The sequence below is a fragment of the Rhipicephalus microplus genome, chromosome 5 (assembly GCF_043290135.1).
Source record: "Rhipicephalus microplus isolate Deutch F79 chromosome 5, USDA_Rmic, whole genome shotgun sequence".
Taxonomy (NCBI): domain Eukaryota; kingdom Metazoa; phylum Arthropoda; class Arachnida; order Ixodida; family Ixodidae; genus Rhipicephalus; species Rhipicephalus microplus.
Window position 1 is genome coordinate 119370049 of NC_134704.1, and position 16734 is coordinate 119386782.

Sequence of the window (16734 nt, forward strand, 5' to 3'; positions counted from 1 at the left end):
ATTCACCCTAATTTCTTGGAGATACGGCTCCAACAACCGCATGTTTTTTTCTGATTCTCGGATTGTTGCGAAGGCAAACTTTTCCTGACAGTTTCTCGCGATGTGCCCTTCCTTTTTGCAGTTGTAGCAGATTAGCGGCTTCCGTGATTCAAATGCCCGTGTGGTATCAGCGCGTTGTTTAGAAACCTCACTCGATTTTTCCGCTTCTGTTTGCCCTTCCCCTACAGTGTCCTTTGTAAGAGACGGGTCCTTTTTGAAATTACGGTGCGGAGCGGGTTTCCGTTGAAAAGCCATCTTTTCTTTCATCCTTTTCAACGCGCACTGCCCTGCAATGCAACTTTCGGCGAGTATAATACTCCTCAGCTAACTCTGCTGCCTTGTTTAGTTGTACTTCACCAAGTCTGTCCTGCAGCCAAAGTTTGACATCCTCCTCGATGCAGCGGTAGAATTGCTTCAATGCAACGCATTCCACCACTTTATCGCGGTCGTCATAAACACCTTCGCCCTTGAGCCATTCAATTAAATCGGCTTTAAGACGAAACGCGAAGTCAACGTGTGACTCATTCCCCCTTTTTAGCATACCGGAACCTTTGCCTGAAAGCCTCGGGTGACAACTTATAACGTCTTAAGAGCACTTCCTTAACCTCGTCATAGCTCTCAAACGCTTCCCTCGACAAGCAAGTTATCGCGTCGGACACTTCGCCGGGAAGAAGAGCTAACAGGTTCTGCGCCCAAAGAGACCGCTCCAAAGCATTTCGCTCACAGATGTGTTAAAACTTGACGAGATACTTCGCCATGTCCTCGCCTACTACGAACGGTGGCAGTTGGTCCCGCATTCTAAAACCGCTGACCTGAATCGTCGGAGAAGCTACGCTAGAAGCCTGCGAACACTGTAGGATTGCCAATTCTATTCGTTTCAACTCGAGGCGCTCCTGTCTCTCGGCCTCATCGCGACGTTCGCGCTTTTCAGCTTCTTCACGTTTGCGAGCTTCGCGCCTTTCAGCTTCTTCGCGAGCTTCGCGCCTTTCAGCTTCTTCGCGAGCTTCGCGCCTTTCAGCTTCTTCACGAGCTTTTCGCCTTACAGCCTCCTCCCGTTCGCGAGCTTCTCTCCTTTCAGCCTCCTCACGTTCGCGAGCTTCTCGCCCTTCAGCCTCCTCGCGGCGTGCTTTGATATCCACCCAGGCCTCATCGACTTCCTCAGCCAACACTCCCTCATGCTTCATGATCTCAAGGATCGCTTGCTTTCGTTTCGCACGGCCCAAAGTAATGCCGAGTTCCTCACAAATTTCGATGAGTTCCTTCACTTTAAGGTTCTCCATCGTTCACACTAGCCTCTTGCTGTTTGCCCCTGTTAAGAATCTACTTGCCGTACCCACTATAAGCCTACTAGCAAGACGCGCAAGCAATTTTTCACACTCTCGTGTTTACACCCTCCGCATTAACTTTGGTTTCAAAGCGCTTCGACTATGCTTGAAACGATCAAAGCTCACTTCAATGCTTAACACAGCCCTTTTCTGAACTACTACAACCTGAGCTAGAGTAGTCTGGTGAACTGAGGGGAAAACATCAGGCACTCACCGCATCGATGTCGCTGACGCCGGCCGATCCCGCAGCTGCCAACCGCTGTTGCGACGCGCACCTCCGACGACGTTACGAAGGGCGCCTCGAAATCTCACCGCTGCAACCACTGTTGCGAAAGACGGCGACGCCAACACGGTCCCGAAGGCGCCACTGCTTCGAACTCCGCAGGGAAAGTCACCAGCCGTTTGGTAGCGTAGGTTTCTCAGCTCTCGACTGCTTCTGCGCAGAGCTGATAGACGAGCGGACGAGACGACGGTGAGTTAAACAAGGTTTATGTACAGCATGTATACAGAGGCGTTACAAATTCGGCACTGGGGCCGACAGAGACTCGAAGAGCCGAGCTCTCCTCTCTAACACATAAGTCTGCTCTCAAACGGGTCCGCTCTGACACACATGTCAGCTTTCACCTAGGACCCCCGATCGCGACGCGCCGCAGGGCTTCTTTTATTTGCACCGGGTCCAACCAAAATGTCCAATCAGAAGCGCCGCTGGTCGTCAGGGCAGACTCCTCCAATGGGGTCGCCGTGCAATGCGTCAGACCCCCAGACATGAAGACGCCAGTTGTTTACTCGACGGGTCGCTTGCCGAGGCTGACTCACTGCACGTGCACGCCAGGGAGGCGCCGTCGCCTGTTGACGCCGTTGAGTTGTTCGCGTCAGGCGGACTGGCCTTAACACAGATTGCCTTTTTCAGAGGCACGGCCGTTCGCTGTGGACTCGCAGGCATAACAATGTGTAGCCGTTTTAGACCCCCCATCATCTAGCTGTTCTGCTGGCATAGGGGGTTGGCGTGCAGTTGGGAAACCGATGGTGCCGCAGGTCGTCAGTTCAAGTTCACATTCTGTTATTTTTTACTTTTGCTTTTTTAAGGTAATGCGTCAAGAGCGATGTTACTGTTCTGAAAGAGTTGAAATTGTGATTTTTTGCAGAAATGTTTTTCGCTGTTTGTGCCTGTTGTTATATACAATTCGACTACGCTGATATTTTGAGGTGAGTGGGTACGTTGTTGGCGTACGACTTCAGTTCAATTCACGCTGACAAAACTAAGTTTTTCTTCTTCTTTTATGCTTTCAATATTCTTCCGAGTAATGTTGCCCGTTTTAAAGAGAGAATTGCGCTGGCCAGCATTTTACAGTGGAGCCCCAAGTAATAGTATCTTGTGATGTCATTGTATGTGAATAAATTATCTTTATAGTCCCCGGAACGGTAGTGGGCTTCGGGTAGAGTCTGACCGGCAAGGCAAGCGAGTCCTCGTGCCACCTCATTCGTCACCTCGTTGAGGTTGGCCCGAGCTTGGTCTAGTTGTCCCAAATGCGCATGAAACCATCGGATTTCAGTATTGATAGGATTGACTTTGTTCATAAGTTTAATCACAGTCCCAGCGACATAGCCCTAGTCGAAGCTCTTAATTGCTGCTTTGGAGTCGCTCTAGATGTATGGCCATTTTCTGCTCCTGAAAGCTAAAGCAATCGCGGCTTGTTCCGCCACCGTGGAGTCCTTTGTGAGAGTATAGTCAGGGCATCTCGTACCTCTCCCTGGCTGTCAACCACCACAGCCGTGTTTTCCAGTATACCCTAGTAGAAGTAAGAAACCTCCATAGAGATGCTGGAATGTTTTATCGACGACCTCATGGCGGATCCACCAGCGTGCGTTGAACCGTGAAACATTCCATAAAGTGAAGACGAGGAAGAAGATATCCGCGTGCATTTCGTCGTGTTTCGAACGCACAGTCCTCGCGCTGGCACATGTTCCTGCGTGCCGAAGCCTGAATTACGACGTTCTACCGTCGTTCTTCGAACATCGAGGCGCAAGCCAGCTAGTAATCGTCTCCGCTACAATCCAACAGCGAGGTCTTGTTGGCAGGACTTCAGTCGTGGGACCTGCCGTGTGACCCGCCAAGAGGCCCATAGCCCTATGGCTGAACAGAACAAACGTAAGTTGGCGAACACAACTGGACGGGGCTCCATGACGTTCGACACAGTGGGCAGTGAAGCGTAAATTATTGCTTTAGGGTAAAGCCATGCCTCCTACAAGATGGCGGGTGTGACCGCCATCTCACTAGGAGCACGATAAAGCGATACCATTCGGCGAAGAAAGAATTGCATTCTGCCCCTTAAGCCTGCTTATTTATTTAGAGAGGCCAACGCAAGCCTTTGCGTTAGCGTTGCGCATGCGTCGTACGCTCGCCTATTGCAGGCTTGAACTTAGTATCGAACGATACGGCAACTTTCTTCGAGTAGGCACTGCTGAACGTGAGTCACGGTGTAAACCGTTTGCTTAGAAAGCGTCAAAGTCTCCTGAAATCCTACTGAAGATCAAGTCACCAGTACTCATCTCGATTTGTTACTTCCACCAAGATCTTTACTTTACAACTAACCTACCAAATATAATAACATATCAACGTCACTTATTCTCGAAGGAATCACCAGAACAGGCCATTTTTTTATTTGGAATGGGGGGGGGGGGGCAAACACTAGCTTCAACTTTGTCGGTAAGGCATTGTGACAGCTTCCTTTCTAAATTTTTTATGTCTTCGATGCCTCGTGCTCACGTCCGTGCGTCCATACATCCCTCCATACGTTCCCTGGCACGGTGCCAGCTGTGGTCTCTTCTCCTCTCACACTCTCAGCCATCGCGTCATGACAATGCGTCTCGTTGGAGCGTTCGAGTCAGTCGAATCAACGATCGAATGGGGCCAGATGGCTCCCATGCACACGCTTCTTTCTCACTCACACTCTCTCAGCCACCCCGTGGCCACCGGGAAACGCCTGAAAATCCCTTCTGCGTCGAAGGCTCACGTCTTGCTATTCAAAGGACCCTTTACCACTCGCAAACATAGGTGCTGACTGCATAACGCGTAGTGGCGCTTGCCAGAACTATTGCGAGTGTAAATAACGCGGGAAGGTTGCACAACATCATTGGGTGAATGTAACGTAAAATGTAATCACGGCAGTGCATCAAAATAGGGATCACTATTGGATTTTTTTAAAGACGATAGTCTTTCTTGGGGACCTTGGACGCAAACAATTTTGTCTGTGTCTGTCTGTACATTTTTCTGTTTTACTACTTTTAACAGCATCGGGTACTTGAGATGGCCAACCCCATCCGCAGCGCCCACCAATGTTGCTCAAAGTAGAGCGTTCATGCTCATGCAATTGTCAATAAAAAAGCAATTATTTCGCATCTATGGGGCCCCATAACAACACGTATATATTCTGAATGTGCGTCTCTTACTAGAAAAGGCATACATAAGTAATTTTAAGGAGTGTAGCGCTTATCACGCTGTGCTTCCCATGCAACGCTTGCACGGAACGGGGATTGTTTCCAACGCTTTGCTAAGACAAGATGGTGGTGGCACCTACCCATCGCCTTGCATTCTACACCTTATCACATCTGAGATAGGCGCGCACACCTGTCTCAGAGCCACGCGCTTTGTTTCTTAAGAAAACTGCCAGATGGCACTCATGTCTAACGTCTGGCGCTCGTTCATCTCTGCTGCACGTTCGAGGCACTCTAACGCAGCGCCTCCAGAATACCGCTCACATTTTCTTCCGCCGAACATGAAATAAATGTCTTATTCACTCTCTCCACACGCAAGACTATCGTCTTTCGACGAGATTTACAGAAACATGCAGACATGGGGCCAATTGTTTGTTTAGCATGATTTTTCCCGCAAAGCGGAAGAGAATGAAGCTCTTCGAATTTCCAGCTTGAAAACTGCAAAGCTTGTTCAAGAATGCGCCTAACGCCTTGGTTCTGAAAAAAAAACGTGTCGGGGATGCTCCAGGCGCCGTTGTTTGCACAAAATAAAAAAGTAAAAGCGTGCTCCTATCGCTGCCGTTCTTGCGGCACTTATCTCTTAAGCCATCAGTGTACGCAACCAGCTTTAAAGACATGTCAAACTATGAGGTCGCTAAAAGTGTTAGAGGACCCAATTAAAGACGATAGCCTTTCATTGGATACTTCGAAGCGAAAATTCTGATCGGTCTGTCCGTCACCCGAAGCGGCTAGTCATTTTTAGTTCTATTGTTTGCCTTTAACTCCGAAATCCAACCACAGCCTCCACCAATATTGCAATGATTTTCGAGTACATACTTTTGCGTAGTATTGATTATGAATCCAGTTTTGCGCATATTTGAGGCAAAACATGAACACGTCAATATATTGTGATGTGTTTCTTTATACTATAAAAGTCGTGAATTAGTAATTCTAAAGATCGTTGCGTTTATTACGATAAGGTGACAATGCAACGCTTTGCACGAAAAGGGGGGTGTTTCCTGCACCTCGCTAGAGTGTGCTAACATTTTAGTACATTCAAGTTTTGCAAAGACGATACGCTGGTGGCACTTGCCCACTGTGCGCATTGAGGCATTTTAACATATAGCGCCTCCAGAATCCCATTCACCGATTTTATCCCGCAGAACATCAAATAAATGTTTTCTTCACTCTCTCTGGATGCAAAGGCTATTGGCCTTCGATGAAATTTGCAGTGAAACATGGGTAACGGAGACAATTATCATGGTTGTGTTCCGATTCTACACATTATCAAATATATAGTCTACGCTGACAGCGTAGAAGAGCTTATGTTTCCCGAGAAATTGGGCGCTTTTATGTGCCGTCTACGTGACGCTACGGTACTTAACATTGAAGAGAGAAAGCTAAGTTTAAAAATGTAACTGTTATTTCTTTTGCCTTATTTCGTTCTCAAATCTACGAAAATTTGAAGGCTACTCCCATCGAACATATTGAAACGCGTCTGTATGTGTTCAAACGACCATACCAACGATATCTGAGCTATCTGAGCACTTCGCTGAGCTCCCATCTTGTTGGGACAGCAGAGTACCCTGCATCGTTTTTGTATATGATGCCTTCTTATCGAAGCTCCCTATTTTGCCCGCTACTTGAGAATTGGAATGGAACTTAAGATGGCCGCTGACAAGTTAGCTGTCTATGGAGCCGTTTACGGTGAATATTGGAACACACCCTATAACGTAGCGTCGCGCCGAACGTGCCCACTCATTGAAATAGAAGACGCGCGCATCGCATTCCGTTCTCACCAACCCTGTCTCAAAGGGCACAGGCTTTCGCTCAACACACTTTGGAGCTCGCAAAGTGTGCTTCGATTTCTCCTTTAAAGTTCTTGTGATGTAGCTATTGCGCGATCGGCCGTAGTTTCTATCCTAACTACCACATAATTACACCATATTGTCACATTCGCCATCTTGTCAACTATGATTGGTCCAGAGCACTGCGGAGGCCTCTGTGATGGGCTTAAGATGCCGCAATTACGACATGGGATTATTTGGAGCAGGGGCGCAGCCAGCCGAGCTATCTTAACAGCTCAAGGTTTCTTCGCGTAGCGTAAACTGAAAACTCAATGGATATGAGCCAAGCAGCTAGATCTTAGTACAGCATGACCATTCATGGTATACAAATGTATAGCATAGCAAAAGTGTGGGAGAGAAATTGAGGGTGAGGAAGAATGAAAGAAGGAGAGAAATAATGCGTGGTTTATCAAGAAGGGAAAAGGGCACCTGATTTCTGTCATCCTCGTGGGCGCTAAGCTCCCTTTCGAACCAGTTGAAAATTGACTTGAAACTCCTACCATTATTCATTATATAAATTCATCCTCACTCACTTCAACCGTAAATTTATGCAAAATGCAAATAAAGTTATGCCTTAGAAGTTCGTGGAACGGCGGGTCTGCGAAGCTCTGACCATGTCTCTGCAGCCATGTTGGTGGAAGAAGAGGACGACGACTCGTCGGTGGCCAGCTCGCCATTCGACGATGGAGGCTTTCTGGACAGTTTGGACTCCGTGGGCGGGGCTGCCGGCGATGGTCTGGGATCGTCGTCAGCCGCTGTCTCAGCTGTTGTGGAGGGTCCCCCGTTTTCCCCGAGAGCACCAGCGGCAGCAACTGCAACAACGGAAGCGACCACTGCACCGGCTGAGGTACAGGAAAGTTTGAAGGAACCTTGTGGAAATTTTGTTAGGCCGCGAAGGTTGTAATTGGACGCGCGTGCGGCGGCAATAGCCTTTGTAGCCGGCCACGTATTGTTCTGCTTAGATTAAGCACTCGCAAAGTGTCCGGTTTCAGCTTTAGGTGATGTACGTCTGAGAAGAGTAGACCTGCATGGACGCTTAGCGAGACAAAGACTCGATAAGCCTTTAAAGCATAGACGCTTTGGCACGAAAATCATTCAGACATGTCTAATCTTCTTAAGCTGACGTCACCCAAAACGTCACCTACCTAATAGGTGTGGTTGCGGTGGTTTTCGCTTTGTAATTTTAGGAGCGACCTTTTCAAGACTTCTTTGATTTATAATCACGTGATATAGGCACCCGACAGTGGACCAGAGGGCACAACGAAGCTCTTGAGGGGCTGCCTCAGCATTGTTGGTACCGACCACCAGGGATACTAGGAAAATGGAACGCTCACTGAACCCAGTGACACGCTGATGTGTCAGTGCCTTTTAGGGGCGAAGCTCCTTATAGCGGCACACGTTCGTCCCGCGTCCCGTCGTGGTATGTAACCAGTCTTAAGCTTTGACCTGCAAACATTTTGACCTCCAGGGTGGTGCCGGTGAGAGATTCCGTCTGTGCGTTGTTGAACAACAAAAAAAAAAGTGCTCAATGTACATTTCAATAGCTGATAATGGGGTATGATAGACAGGAGCATTCGGCTTTTAGTTAACGGGCACGCTGCGATCCCCATTAGCAGCCATTGCATGCACATTGAGCACTATCTGAAGGAAAAGGGTTGCTACGTTATACCCGCTGGGTGTAACCACCTTAGGTTTAGAAAGGTTTAGCGAGCATTGAGCCGCAGTGCCATGAATAGAAAAAACTAGTATATACCATGAATGAACTCGCGGTAGTTAAAGGTGGGAAGTAGCTACGAAGTGCAAGCCATAAGAAAGTAAAAGCCGAATTCTTCTGTCTCTCATTTCCCAAGCAGCCATTGGCATGTACATTGAGCTCTATCTGCCAGGAAAAGGTTGCTACATTTTACTCGCTGGGTGTAACCTCCTTGGTTTGAAAAAGGTTTAGCGAGTGTTGGGCCGCAGTGCCATGAATACAGTGAACTAGTATATACCATGAACTCGAGGTGGTTAAAGGTGGGAAGTAGACCCGAAGCGCAAGCTGTTAGAAAGTGTGCGTGTGCCACCTCTCAGTTAGTCCTTGGAATGTCCGCTAGATGGCGGTGTTTCTATATGGGGAATATATGATGAAAAGATGCGAGATGGTGGTAGCCCCGCCGCGGTGGTCTAGTGGCTAAGGTACTCAGCTGCTGACCCGCAGGGCGCGGGTTCGAATCCCAGCTGCGGCGGCTGCATTTCCGATGGAGGCGGAAATGTTGTAGGCCCGTGTGCTCAGATTTGGGTGCACTTTAAAGAACCCCAGGTGGTCTAAATTTCCGGAGCCCTCCACTACGGCGTCTCTCATAATCATATAGTGGTTTTGGGACGTTAAACCCCACATATCAATCAATGCGAGATGGTGGTACTTGGAGTGTTAAATAGATGGACGAACGGACACTCAGACAGATGCGTGAATGGACGCACGAATTGACGCAGGGGCGGATGCATGGAGGAACGCAGGAATGGACGCACGCACGGACGGGTGGATGGACGCATGGACAGTCGCACAGACGGAAGGAAGCAAGAACGAATGGACGGACGAATGCATCGCCCCATTCTCCATCATTCACTCCGTGGATATGCTGCCAATTTTTCGGCACGTTTTCAAAGAACGCTTCCTGGGCGCTTACATAATCAGCCGTAACCCACTTGCTCACAACTTAATAAGAAAATGATTTGCGCGTGCAAGTTTGGTTTCGCAGCGTCTACTCGCTAGGCTACGCATTGGAAGACTCTGTTTTGCTGCGCCTACTCGTTAGGCTATGTGTTATGGCGATACCATCAGGTCTCGTAAACTGCATTGCCGGGTGCCTATTTATCAGAACACAGAACCAAGAAAGGGACTTGATAAACATGTAAATCGGGCTGGTTGGTGTGATTCTGTGTTCACTTGTCTTGTTGCTTCTTCATTCCTGTCCCTGTGTAGCTTAAGTTTGCGGATGAACCCGCGTACTTTTCTTACGTATATCTTTCATGCAGCCACCCGACCTCAGCGTGGCAGGTCCGTCAATGAGCAGCGGAGAGCAGCATGGCTATCAGCTGCGAAGACGCATCCCGCAGCCTCCAAACGCGTTCATGCTGTTCGCAATGGAGAACAGGCGATCAGTGGCTGCTGAGAACCCTAATGTACGCGCAGTTTCCTCTCTACTTGTCAAAGCGTTTCCTTTCTACAACAAAAGGTTTCCACAAATAGCTTTCTTTACATAACGAAAAACAACAACAACAAAAAACACCCACATGGTATGAGCGTTTAGCTTAGAGCACTTGCGAGCTTCATTTGGGCGTTAGAATTATTTCTACAGCAATCGAGCCATTCCTCGTAAACTTTCAGTTTCTCCATCTGTTCGCCTAATTTTGATTGCTGTTATACTTCCCTTCTTAGCAACACTGATTGGTCTAGTTGCCGACTACGGGGTAATAGCTGTACAAAGCTCCAACGTGCGGGGCTGTTACGTCCAAAGCCCGGAGATGAAGGTGAAACAGTAAAAAGTTCCCAAGCATTTCCCCGAGGGTGAACATGGTTAAGTGCGAATGCACGGGGTGATGCTATGAGGGGTATTTATTAATTCGCACTATTATATTTATTAATCACACTATGGTGCCTTTATGGTGTAATGGTTCCTGGAAATCGCAATTTGATCACACGGGGGAGCTTACGTTAACTCACTGGCGAATGCCAACGGATTTTAACTTTACTCCCCCTCATAGCATCACCCCGTGCATTCGCACTTAACCATGTTCACCCTCGGGGAAATGCTTGGGAGTTTTATTACTGATGATGATGATCAAAGTGTAAAAAATGAATTTAAGTGTTGTTTGTCAAGAAGCATTTGTACACAGATACATTATATACGAAGTATTATTTATTTACACTTCATGACGCGTCCGGACGAGCAAAGTCCAGGGCTCGCACCCTCTCCCGCGCGGCATGTTCACTGGCTGGAACGGCTTCGGGAACGTCCACTCGCCGTTGACGATTGCGAGCGGCGTCTTGACCCCGGCCTTCATCGCCCTTCTCCGCCTGACGCTTGCGTTGTCGTTCCGCTTCTTGGGGGGCGCTGCGAGCGCTCGATGGTGACGGACGCACTCCACACCGCCTCCGTAGATTTTCTGCTATTTCTGCGGACATCCATCGTGGTACCCCTGAAACTTGGGTTTATCGTCACCGCCAAGTTCTCCGCTTCGCCTAGACAACACCTTCGTCCAGGTGGGTCCAGTTTTGACAACTTGAGGGACATCCTTCACTCCCGGCTACAACACCGCCTCGCTAAGGGCTCTCAGCCCGCCGATGGCGGCCGCCAACGTGGTTACGGGCTATGATCCTACCTCAAGCCAAGTACTGTCCATGGAGATTTCATCCTCCGTAAACACTATGCCATCAGAAGACGAATACCTCGACGACATGGTGAGACTGTGGCAACGCAAGCAAACCAAATCAAAGTCTGCGTCTCAACAACAACGAGACGCCACAGCTGGCCGCCGTTCGCCAGCCTTGCAAGGAAAGCCGGCACGCCATCCCTCCGGTGGTGTGCCTACCTCTGCTCCGTCCTCGCAGTTAGCGAAGCAACGCAAGTTGCGTCCGCGTCAGACTCCTCGCCTCTCTCGCGACAACTACATCGTAGTAGTGAAACCTCGCGTTCCCTGCGAGCTACGCACATTTGTCCCGGCCGATCGCGCGGGCGACGCCATCCGCAGCTACCTCGGCGACCGGACTACCACGCAAATTCAAGTGTGGCCAATCTGGGATCAGAACATCTTGGTCTGTAGCACCACCATTTTGCCTATGGCACAGCGACTCCTCGGGGACTTCCAGCTGCAAGTGGGGGATCAGCAGCTGCCCATTCGAGGCCACGCCAAGGCACCAGGGGATACATGCAAGGGCGTCATCAACGTAAACCCTGCTGAAAGGCCGGAGGAGATAAAGTCTGAACTGTATTGGCCCCGAGGTACTATCCTTGTGGTCCGCAAACTCGGAGATTCCGCGGCGGCGGTGGTGACTTTTGAGGGCACGAAGTTACCCCGCTTCCTCTTCTACCACTGCGTGGCGACGTATATCCGCCCCTACAAGAAAACGGTCCCTGTTTGCACCAAGTGCGGTACCATCGGCCATCGACCACTTCAGTGTCCTCGCCCCGCTCCAACGCAATGTGCCAAATGTGGAACCCCCACACCTGCAGGTCTCAATACCCTTGACTGCCACCCCAAGTGCCTCCTCTGCCACGGCGCCCGTGAGACTGGGACCAGTGGCCGCACGACAAAATATAGGAAACGCAAGAAGCCCTCAACATCTCCACGAGGAACCACCTCACATTCGTCACAGCCAGACAGCGGCACCAACCTGCATCAGTCGGCTTCACCACTCCACGCCGACACTCAGGCATTCCCACCGCTCGAAGCACCAGCGGCGGTACCCAAGGTGAGCAGTTGGGCAGGAAATGCTGCTTCTAAGCCTCTCTCACCCCCTTCTGTCGATCCTCCTTCTCCCGAACTTGCGGCCCTTCGCCAGCAAGTTGCGGCACTTCAAAAGCGAAATTCTCTTTTAACTAAACAACTCGAACTCATAAATAAGCGACTTCAACCCCAACAACAGTGTACTGCAAGGCCATCCAGTATTGCCTCCGCTGTCCAGGCGGCTACGCCAGCTACGTCCAAGCTTAGTCCTTGCGCTAAGTTCACTTCCATTAAACCGCCGGTTCAAGCAGACATGTGTACTCCAGCACTCGGAACCGGTGCCGCATCTACTCCAGAAGCTCTTGAGGCTCCTGGGGCACCTCAGGTTCTCTTGCCCGCTAACCGAACTCTCCCTAACAAGAAGCGCGCCCCGCGCATAGAGGAACGCCTTACGCGCGTCGAAGCTTCGATTAATCACCTCCTCACCAGCTTTTCTGTCCAACGCATAATAGTAGAGGTTACCCAGGCTATTCAAGCCTGGGAAATCACCCAGTTTCAACCCAAGGCATCGCGTTCCCGCTCCTGCTCGGTGAGCAGTGAAAGTGCAGCTCCACGGCGTCGTCGTAAGGTGGCTACCACCAGCCCGCCGTAGGACAATCCGGCCTCTGTGCCCCTCCCTGCCTCTGAGGATTCCGAGCGGGACATGGAGGGCCAAATATAAAACCTAAGACAATCACGATGGCTACCAATCGTACGTCCGTTCAAACATTGCGTCTAAATTCGAGATCATACAGTGGAACCCTGGAGGCTTCGGGAACAGGCGAAAGCATTCACATTTTTCCCTTTTCCTCAGCTCACTTGGCTCTCAGCCGGCCGTCTTGGCGCTCCAAGAATCTGGCCCTGCTCCATTTCTTTCTGGATACTGCTCCTATGTAGGCGGCACCACCACATGTCTCCTCGTGCATAAAGCTTACACGGCGATACAGATTGACCTCGATCTGGATCTTCCTTACGACTACTGCAGTGCTGTCTCAGCGGAGGGGCCAACCATCAATACATATCTTAAACGTGTACTGTCCCCCTCGCCTTGCGAGGGCTTCGTTTGCGCATCTCTTCCATCGGGCGCTGCGTATCACGGCACGACAACCACTGGTCATTGTCGGGGACTCTAATGCCCCCAGCCCTCACTGGGGTTACCACTACGAGAATGCCCGGGTCAGAGAGTTCAAGTAACTCCTTTCCTCGCTGAGCCTCACGTTTCTTACCGATCCGGCACAACCCACACGTTCCGGCAACTCGGTCACGCGAGACACATGCCCCAACCTCTCCCTCACCCGTCATATCCGCGATGCTGAATGGGAAATTTTAGGCGAAACCCTAGGCAGCGATCACTTTTTACTCCGCATTTCGTTCAAACTGCAGCAGAAAATGCGCCAACACTGGGGATAAGCCCGTCTCACCGATTGGACTCAGTTCAGAACGCAACCATTTCCCGCCGTCCTCTCCTCGACCAAATATGCAGCGTGGGCATCATACGCCCTCCATTTAAAACAAGCGAACACTCGCACCCTTGCAACCTCTAATTTGACTCCTGCAATCGATCCACACCTCCTACATCTTTGGCACGCTCGCCGCAGGCTCGTAAGGCGCTGGAAACGCAACAAACCTAATCGGAGACTTCGCGCTCGCATTGAGGCGCTCACTGCAGAGGCGGCCGCATACTCTGCACAACTTTCCGATGCTAACTGGGCAGACACCTGTTCGAAGGCTGCAAACCAGATGAGCTCTAAGAGTGCGTGGCGACTCTTCAGAAGCCTTCCCGATCCCTCCACCACCAGGGGCGAAACGCAACGCCAGCTCCACCGTGCTCTGCATGCCTTTCAGGGCACTACGGATCAACTTGCGCGAGAACTTTGTGACCGCTACATCTGCCGCACAACTGATCCCGCGGGCCCAGCATATACGTATTCCGGCGCCCCTAACAACGACTTCGACACCCCATACACGCTTTCCGATTTACGATTTGCACTCACGAAAATGCGACGTGGCACGGCCCCTGGACACGACGGAATCACAGTATCGCTTCTGGCAAATCTTCCCGACCAAGCACACCTCTCGCTACTCCTCCTTATAAATTTGATATGGGATGGCTCTCCACTGCCAACGGAATGGACCACATCGGTCGTGACATTCATACCCAAATCGGCAAAGTCCGTTAGTATCGAGGCACTGAGACCCATCTGACTTACGTCCTGCGCAGGCAAACTCATGAAAACCATGGTTCGCGAACGCCTTTCCGCCTACTTGGAGGCCAGGAGGACCTTTGCCGACACGATGTTTGACTTTCGCCCGCATCTGTCGGCGCAGGACGTCCTGCTCCAGCTTCAACACATCATAGAGCCGACTACTATGCGCCATAACGATAAAGCCATGCTCGCTCTCGATCTCCGCGGGGCGTTCGACAACGTCAAACACAGCACTATACTCACTAACCTGTCTACCACAAACTGCGGGCAGAAGACTTTCAATTACATTCGCGCCTTTCTATCACATCGCACCACCATCATTCGCCTTAATTCTACCGAACACGGCCCGTACTTATTAGGCACGCGGGGTACACCTCAAGGGGCAGTCCTGTCTCCTCTGCTTTTTAACCTGGCGATGATGAACCTCCCCTCTCTTCTAAGCGAGGTCGAGGGAATACAACACGCACTATATGCGGACGATATCACAATCTGGACCAACACCGGCTCCTTAGCGCAAATCGAAGAACGCCTGCAAAAGGCTGCCCTTCTGGTGGATACCTACGCTGGTTCATGCGGCCTGGAGTGCTCTCCAGCTAAATCGGCTCTTCTTTCAGTCTCTCCACTACCGCCGCCTAAATTTTTTCTTCCGTCCGGGCCCGTCCCGTCAGTGCAAAATATTCGGGTTCTTGGCCTTTACCTCACATCGTCCTTGGATCCAAAGGGCACAATAGCAGGCCTCAGACGCACCAGCGAGCAGGTGAGCCGCATGATACGGCGAGTGTCTACCAAGCGCGGCGGCCTCCGCGGGTCTCAGTCCTTCCGATTGGCCCACGCGTTTGTGACCAGTCGCATCCTCTACGCTTTGCCTTACTTTCGCCTGCGTCATCGACACGAGCACCAGCTGGACGTCCTTCTTCGTTCAGTATACAAACGCGCTCAGGACCTACCTATTGCAACTTCCAACAGCCGATTCGCGGCTCGGGGGGTACACAACACCTTTGCAGAGATGCGCGAAGCTCATCGCGTTAACCGAATCAATCGACTGTCGCATACGCCTTCAGGGCGCCGTCTTCTACACAGACTTGGCCTTAACGCGATATCTGACCAAGACCCTCTGCAGCCGGTACCAGTGCTCTGGCGTCAAAAGCTATGGGTGGAACCTCTACCCCGTAATATGAACCCCAACCTCCGTCCTGGCCGTAGACTAGCACGCGCCGCGGCCCTTCATACGCGACACTCCGATCGTCTTGGTGTTTTCTACGTGGACGTCTCGGGTCCCTCCCCCTCGTGTCACTTCATGGCTGCCGTGATTACAGAGGGCAAACACGTCGATGGCCTCTCCTTTCGAGCAGACACAGTAACGCATGCTGAAGAGGTTGCCATAGCTTTGGCCGCCTCTCACCCTGCCTCACGCACCATCATGACGGACTCGCGCTCGGCCTGTTCTCAGTACCTTCAGGGTTCCATTGCCCCGCTGGTGGCTAGCCTACTACAGGCAGCCTCTTGGCGCTTTAACCCTCATCCCATTCGTATAGTCTGGACCCCAGGCCACTCGGGCCTGCCCGGCAACGAGGTGGCAAATGCCGCTGGCCGCGCTTCTCCTGTCCGGGCCGTTGCCCCTCCATGTCCCGAGACTGAATCTGGAAATACCAACCTGACGCGCTTTCGCGAAATTTTGGCTTATTACCGGGCTTCGCACCGCCTCTACCCGGACCCCACACGCGGTTTGGAGAAAGCGGACGAACGACTGCTACGCCGTCTGCAGACTGACACCTTTATCAGTCCGGCGGTCGCCAGGCACTTTTTGCCGGAAATCAATGGCACCTGCTCGACCTGTCATGTCCTCGCCGACACATATCACGTCGTAGCATCGTGCCCAGTTAATCCCGTCCCTTTCTCATTCCCTTTTCCTATCCCAACTAGAGAGGCTTGGGAGGAGCACCTGCTCGGCTGCTCTACCTTGGCTGCGCAACGCTCCTTCGTGGAGCGCGCACGGGCAACTTCCAGCTCCACTGGCGTCCCGGAATAGGGTCTGGCCACTCTAGCACGCCGATGGGCCACGTCGGCACTCTCTAGTATACTTTTTCTGAAATAAATGTTTTTTACCACCACCACCACCACCACCGCCGCTTCTTGGACCGCGTTCGCGGCTCGATGCTGACGCCTCATCTCGGCCTCGCGAGCGCGCAGTTCACCATCCGCTGCACGCTTCGCCCGCTTGTCCTCGGCCTCGCGAGCGCGAAGTTTGGCATCCTCTGCACGTTTCGCCCGCTTGTCCTCGGCCTCGCGAGCGCGCAGTTCGGCATCCGCTGCACGCTTCACCCGATTGCACTCGGCCTCCCGAGCACGCAGTTCGGCATCCGCTGCACGCTTCAC

General features: G+C 51.3%; 1 protein-coding gene across 1 annotated transcript; it reads left to right on the plus strand.

Annotated features, from left to right (window-relative positions):
• The first annotated feature begins 3388 nt into the window (after positions 1-3388).
• On the plus strand, positions 3389-10112 carry LOC142817550 (uncharacterized). The gene is made up of 4 exons (XM_075894588.1): positions 3389-3513; positions 7312-7532; positions 9701-9847; positions 10104-10112. The coding sequence occupies exons 1-4, from the start codon at positions 3495-3497 to the stop codon at positions 10110-10112; spliced, it is 396 nt and encodes a 131-aa protein (XP_075750703.1). The 5' UTR covers positions 3389-3494.
• The last annotated feature ends 6622 nt before the right edge of the window (positions 10113-16734 follow it).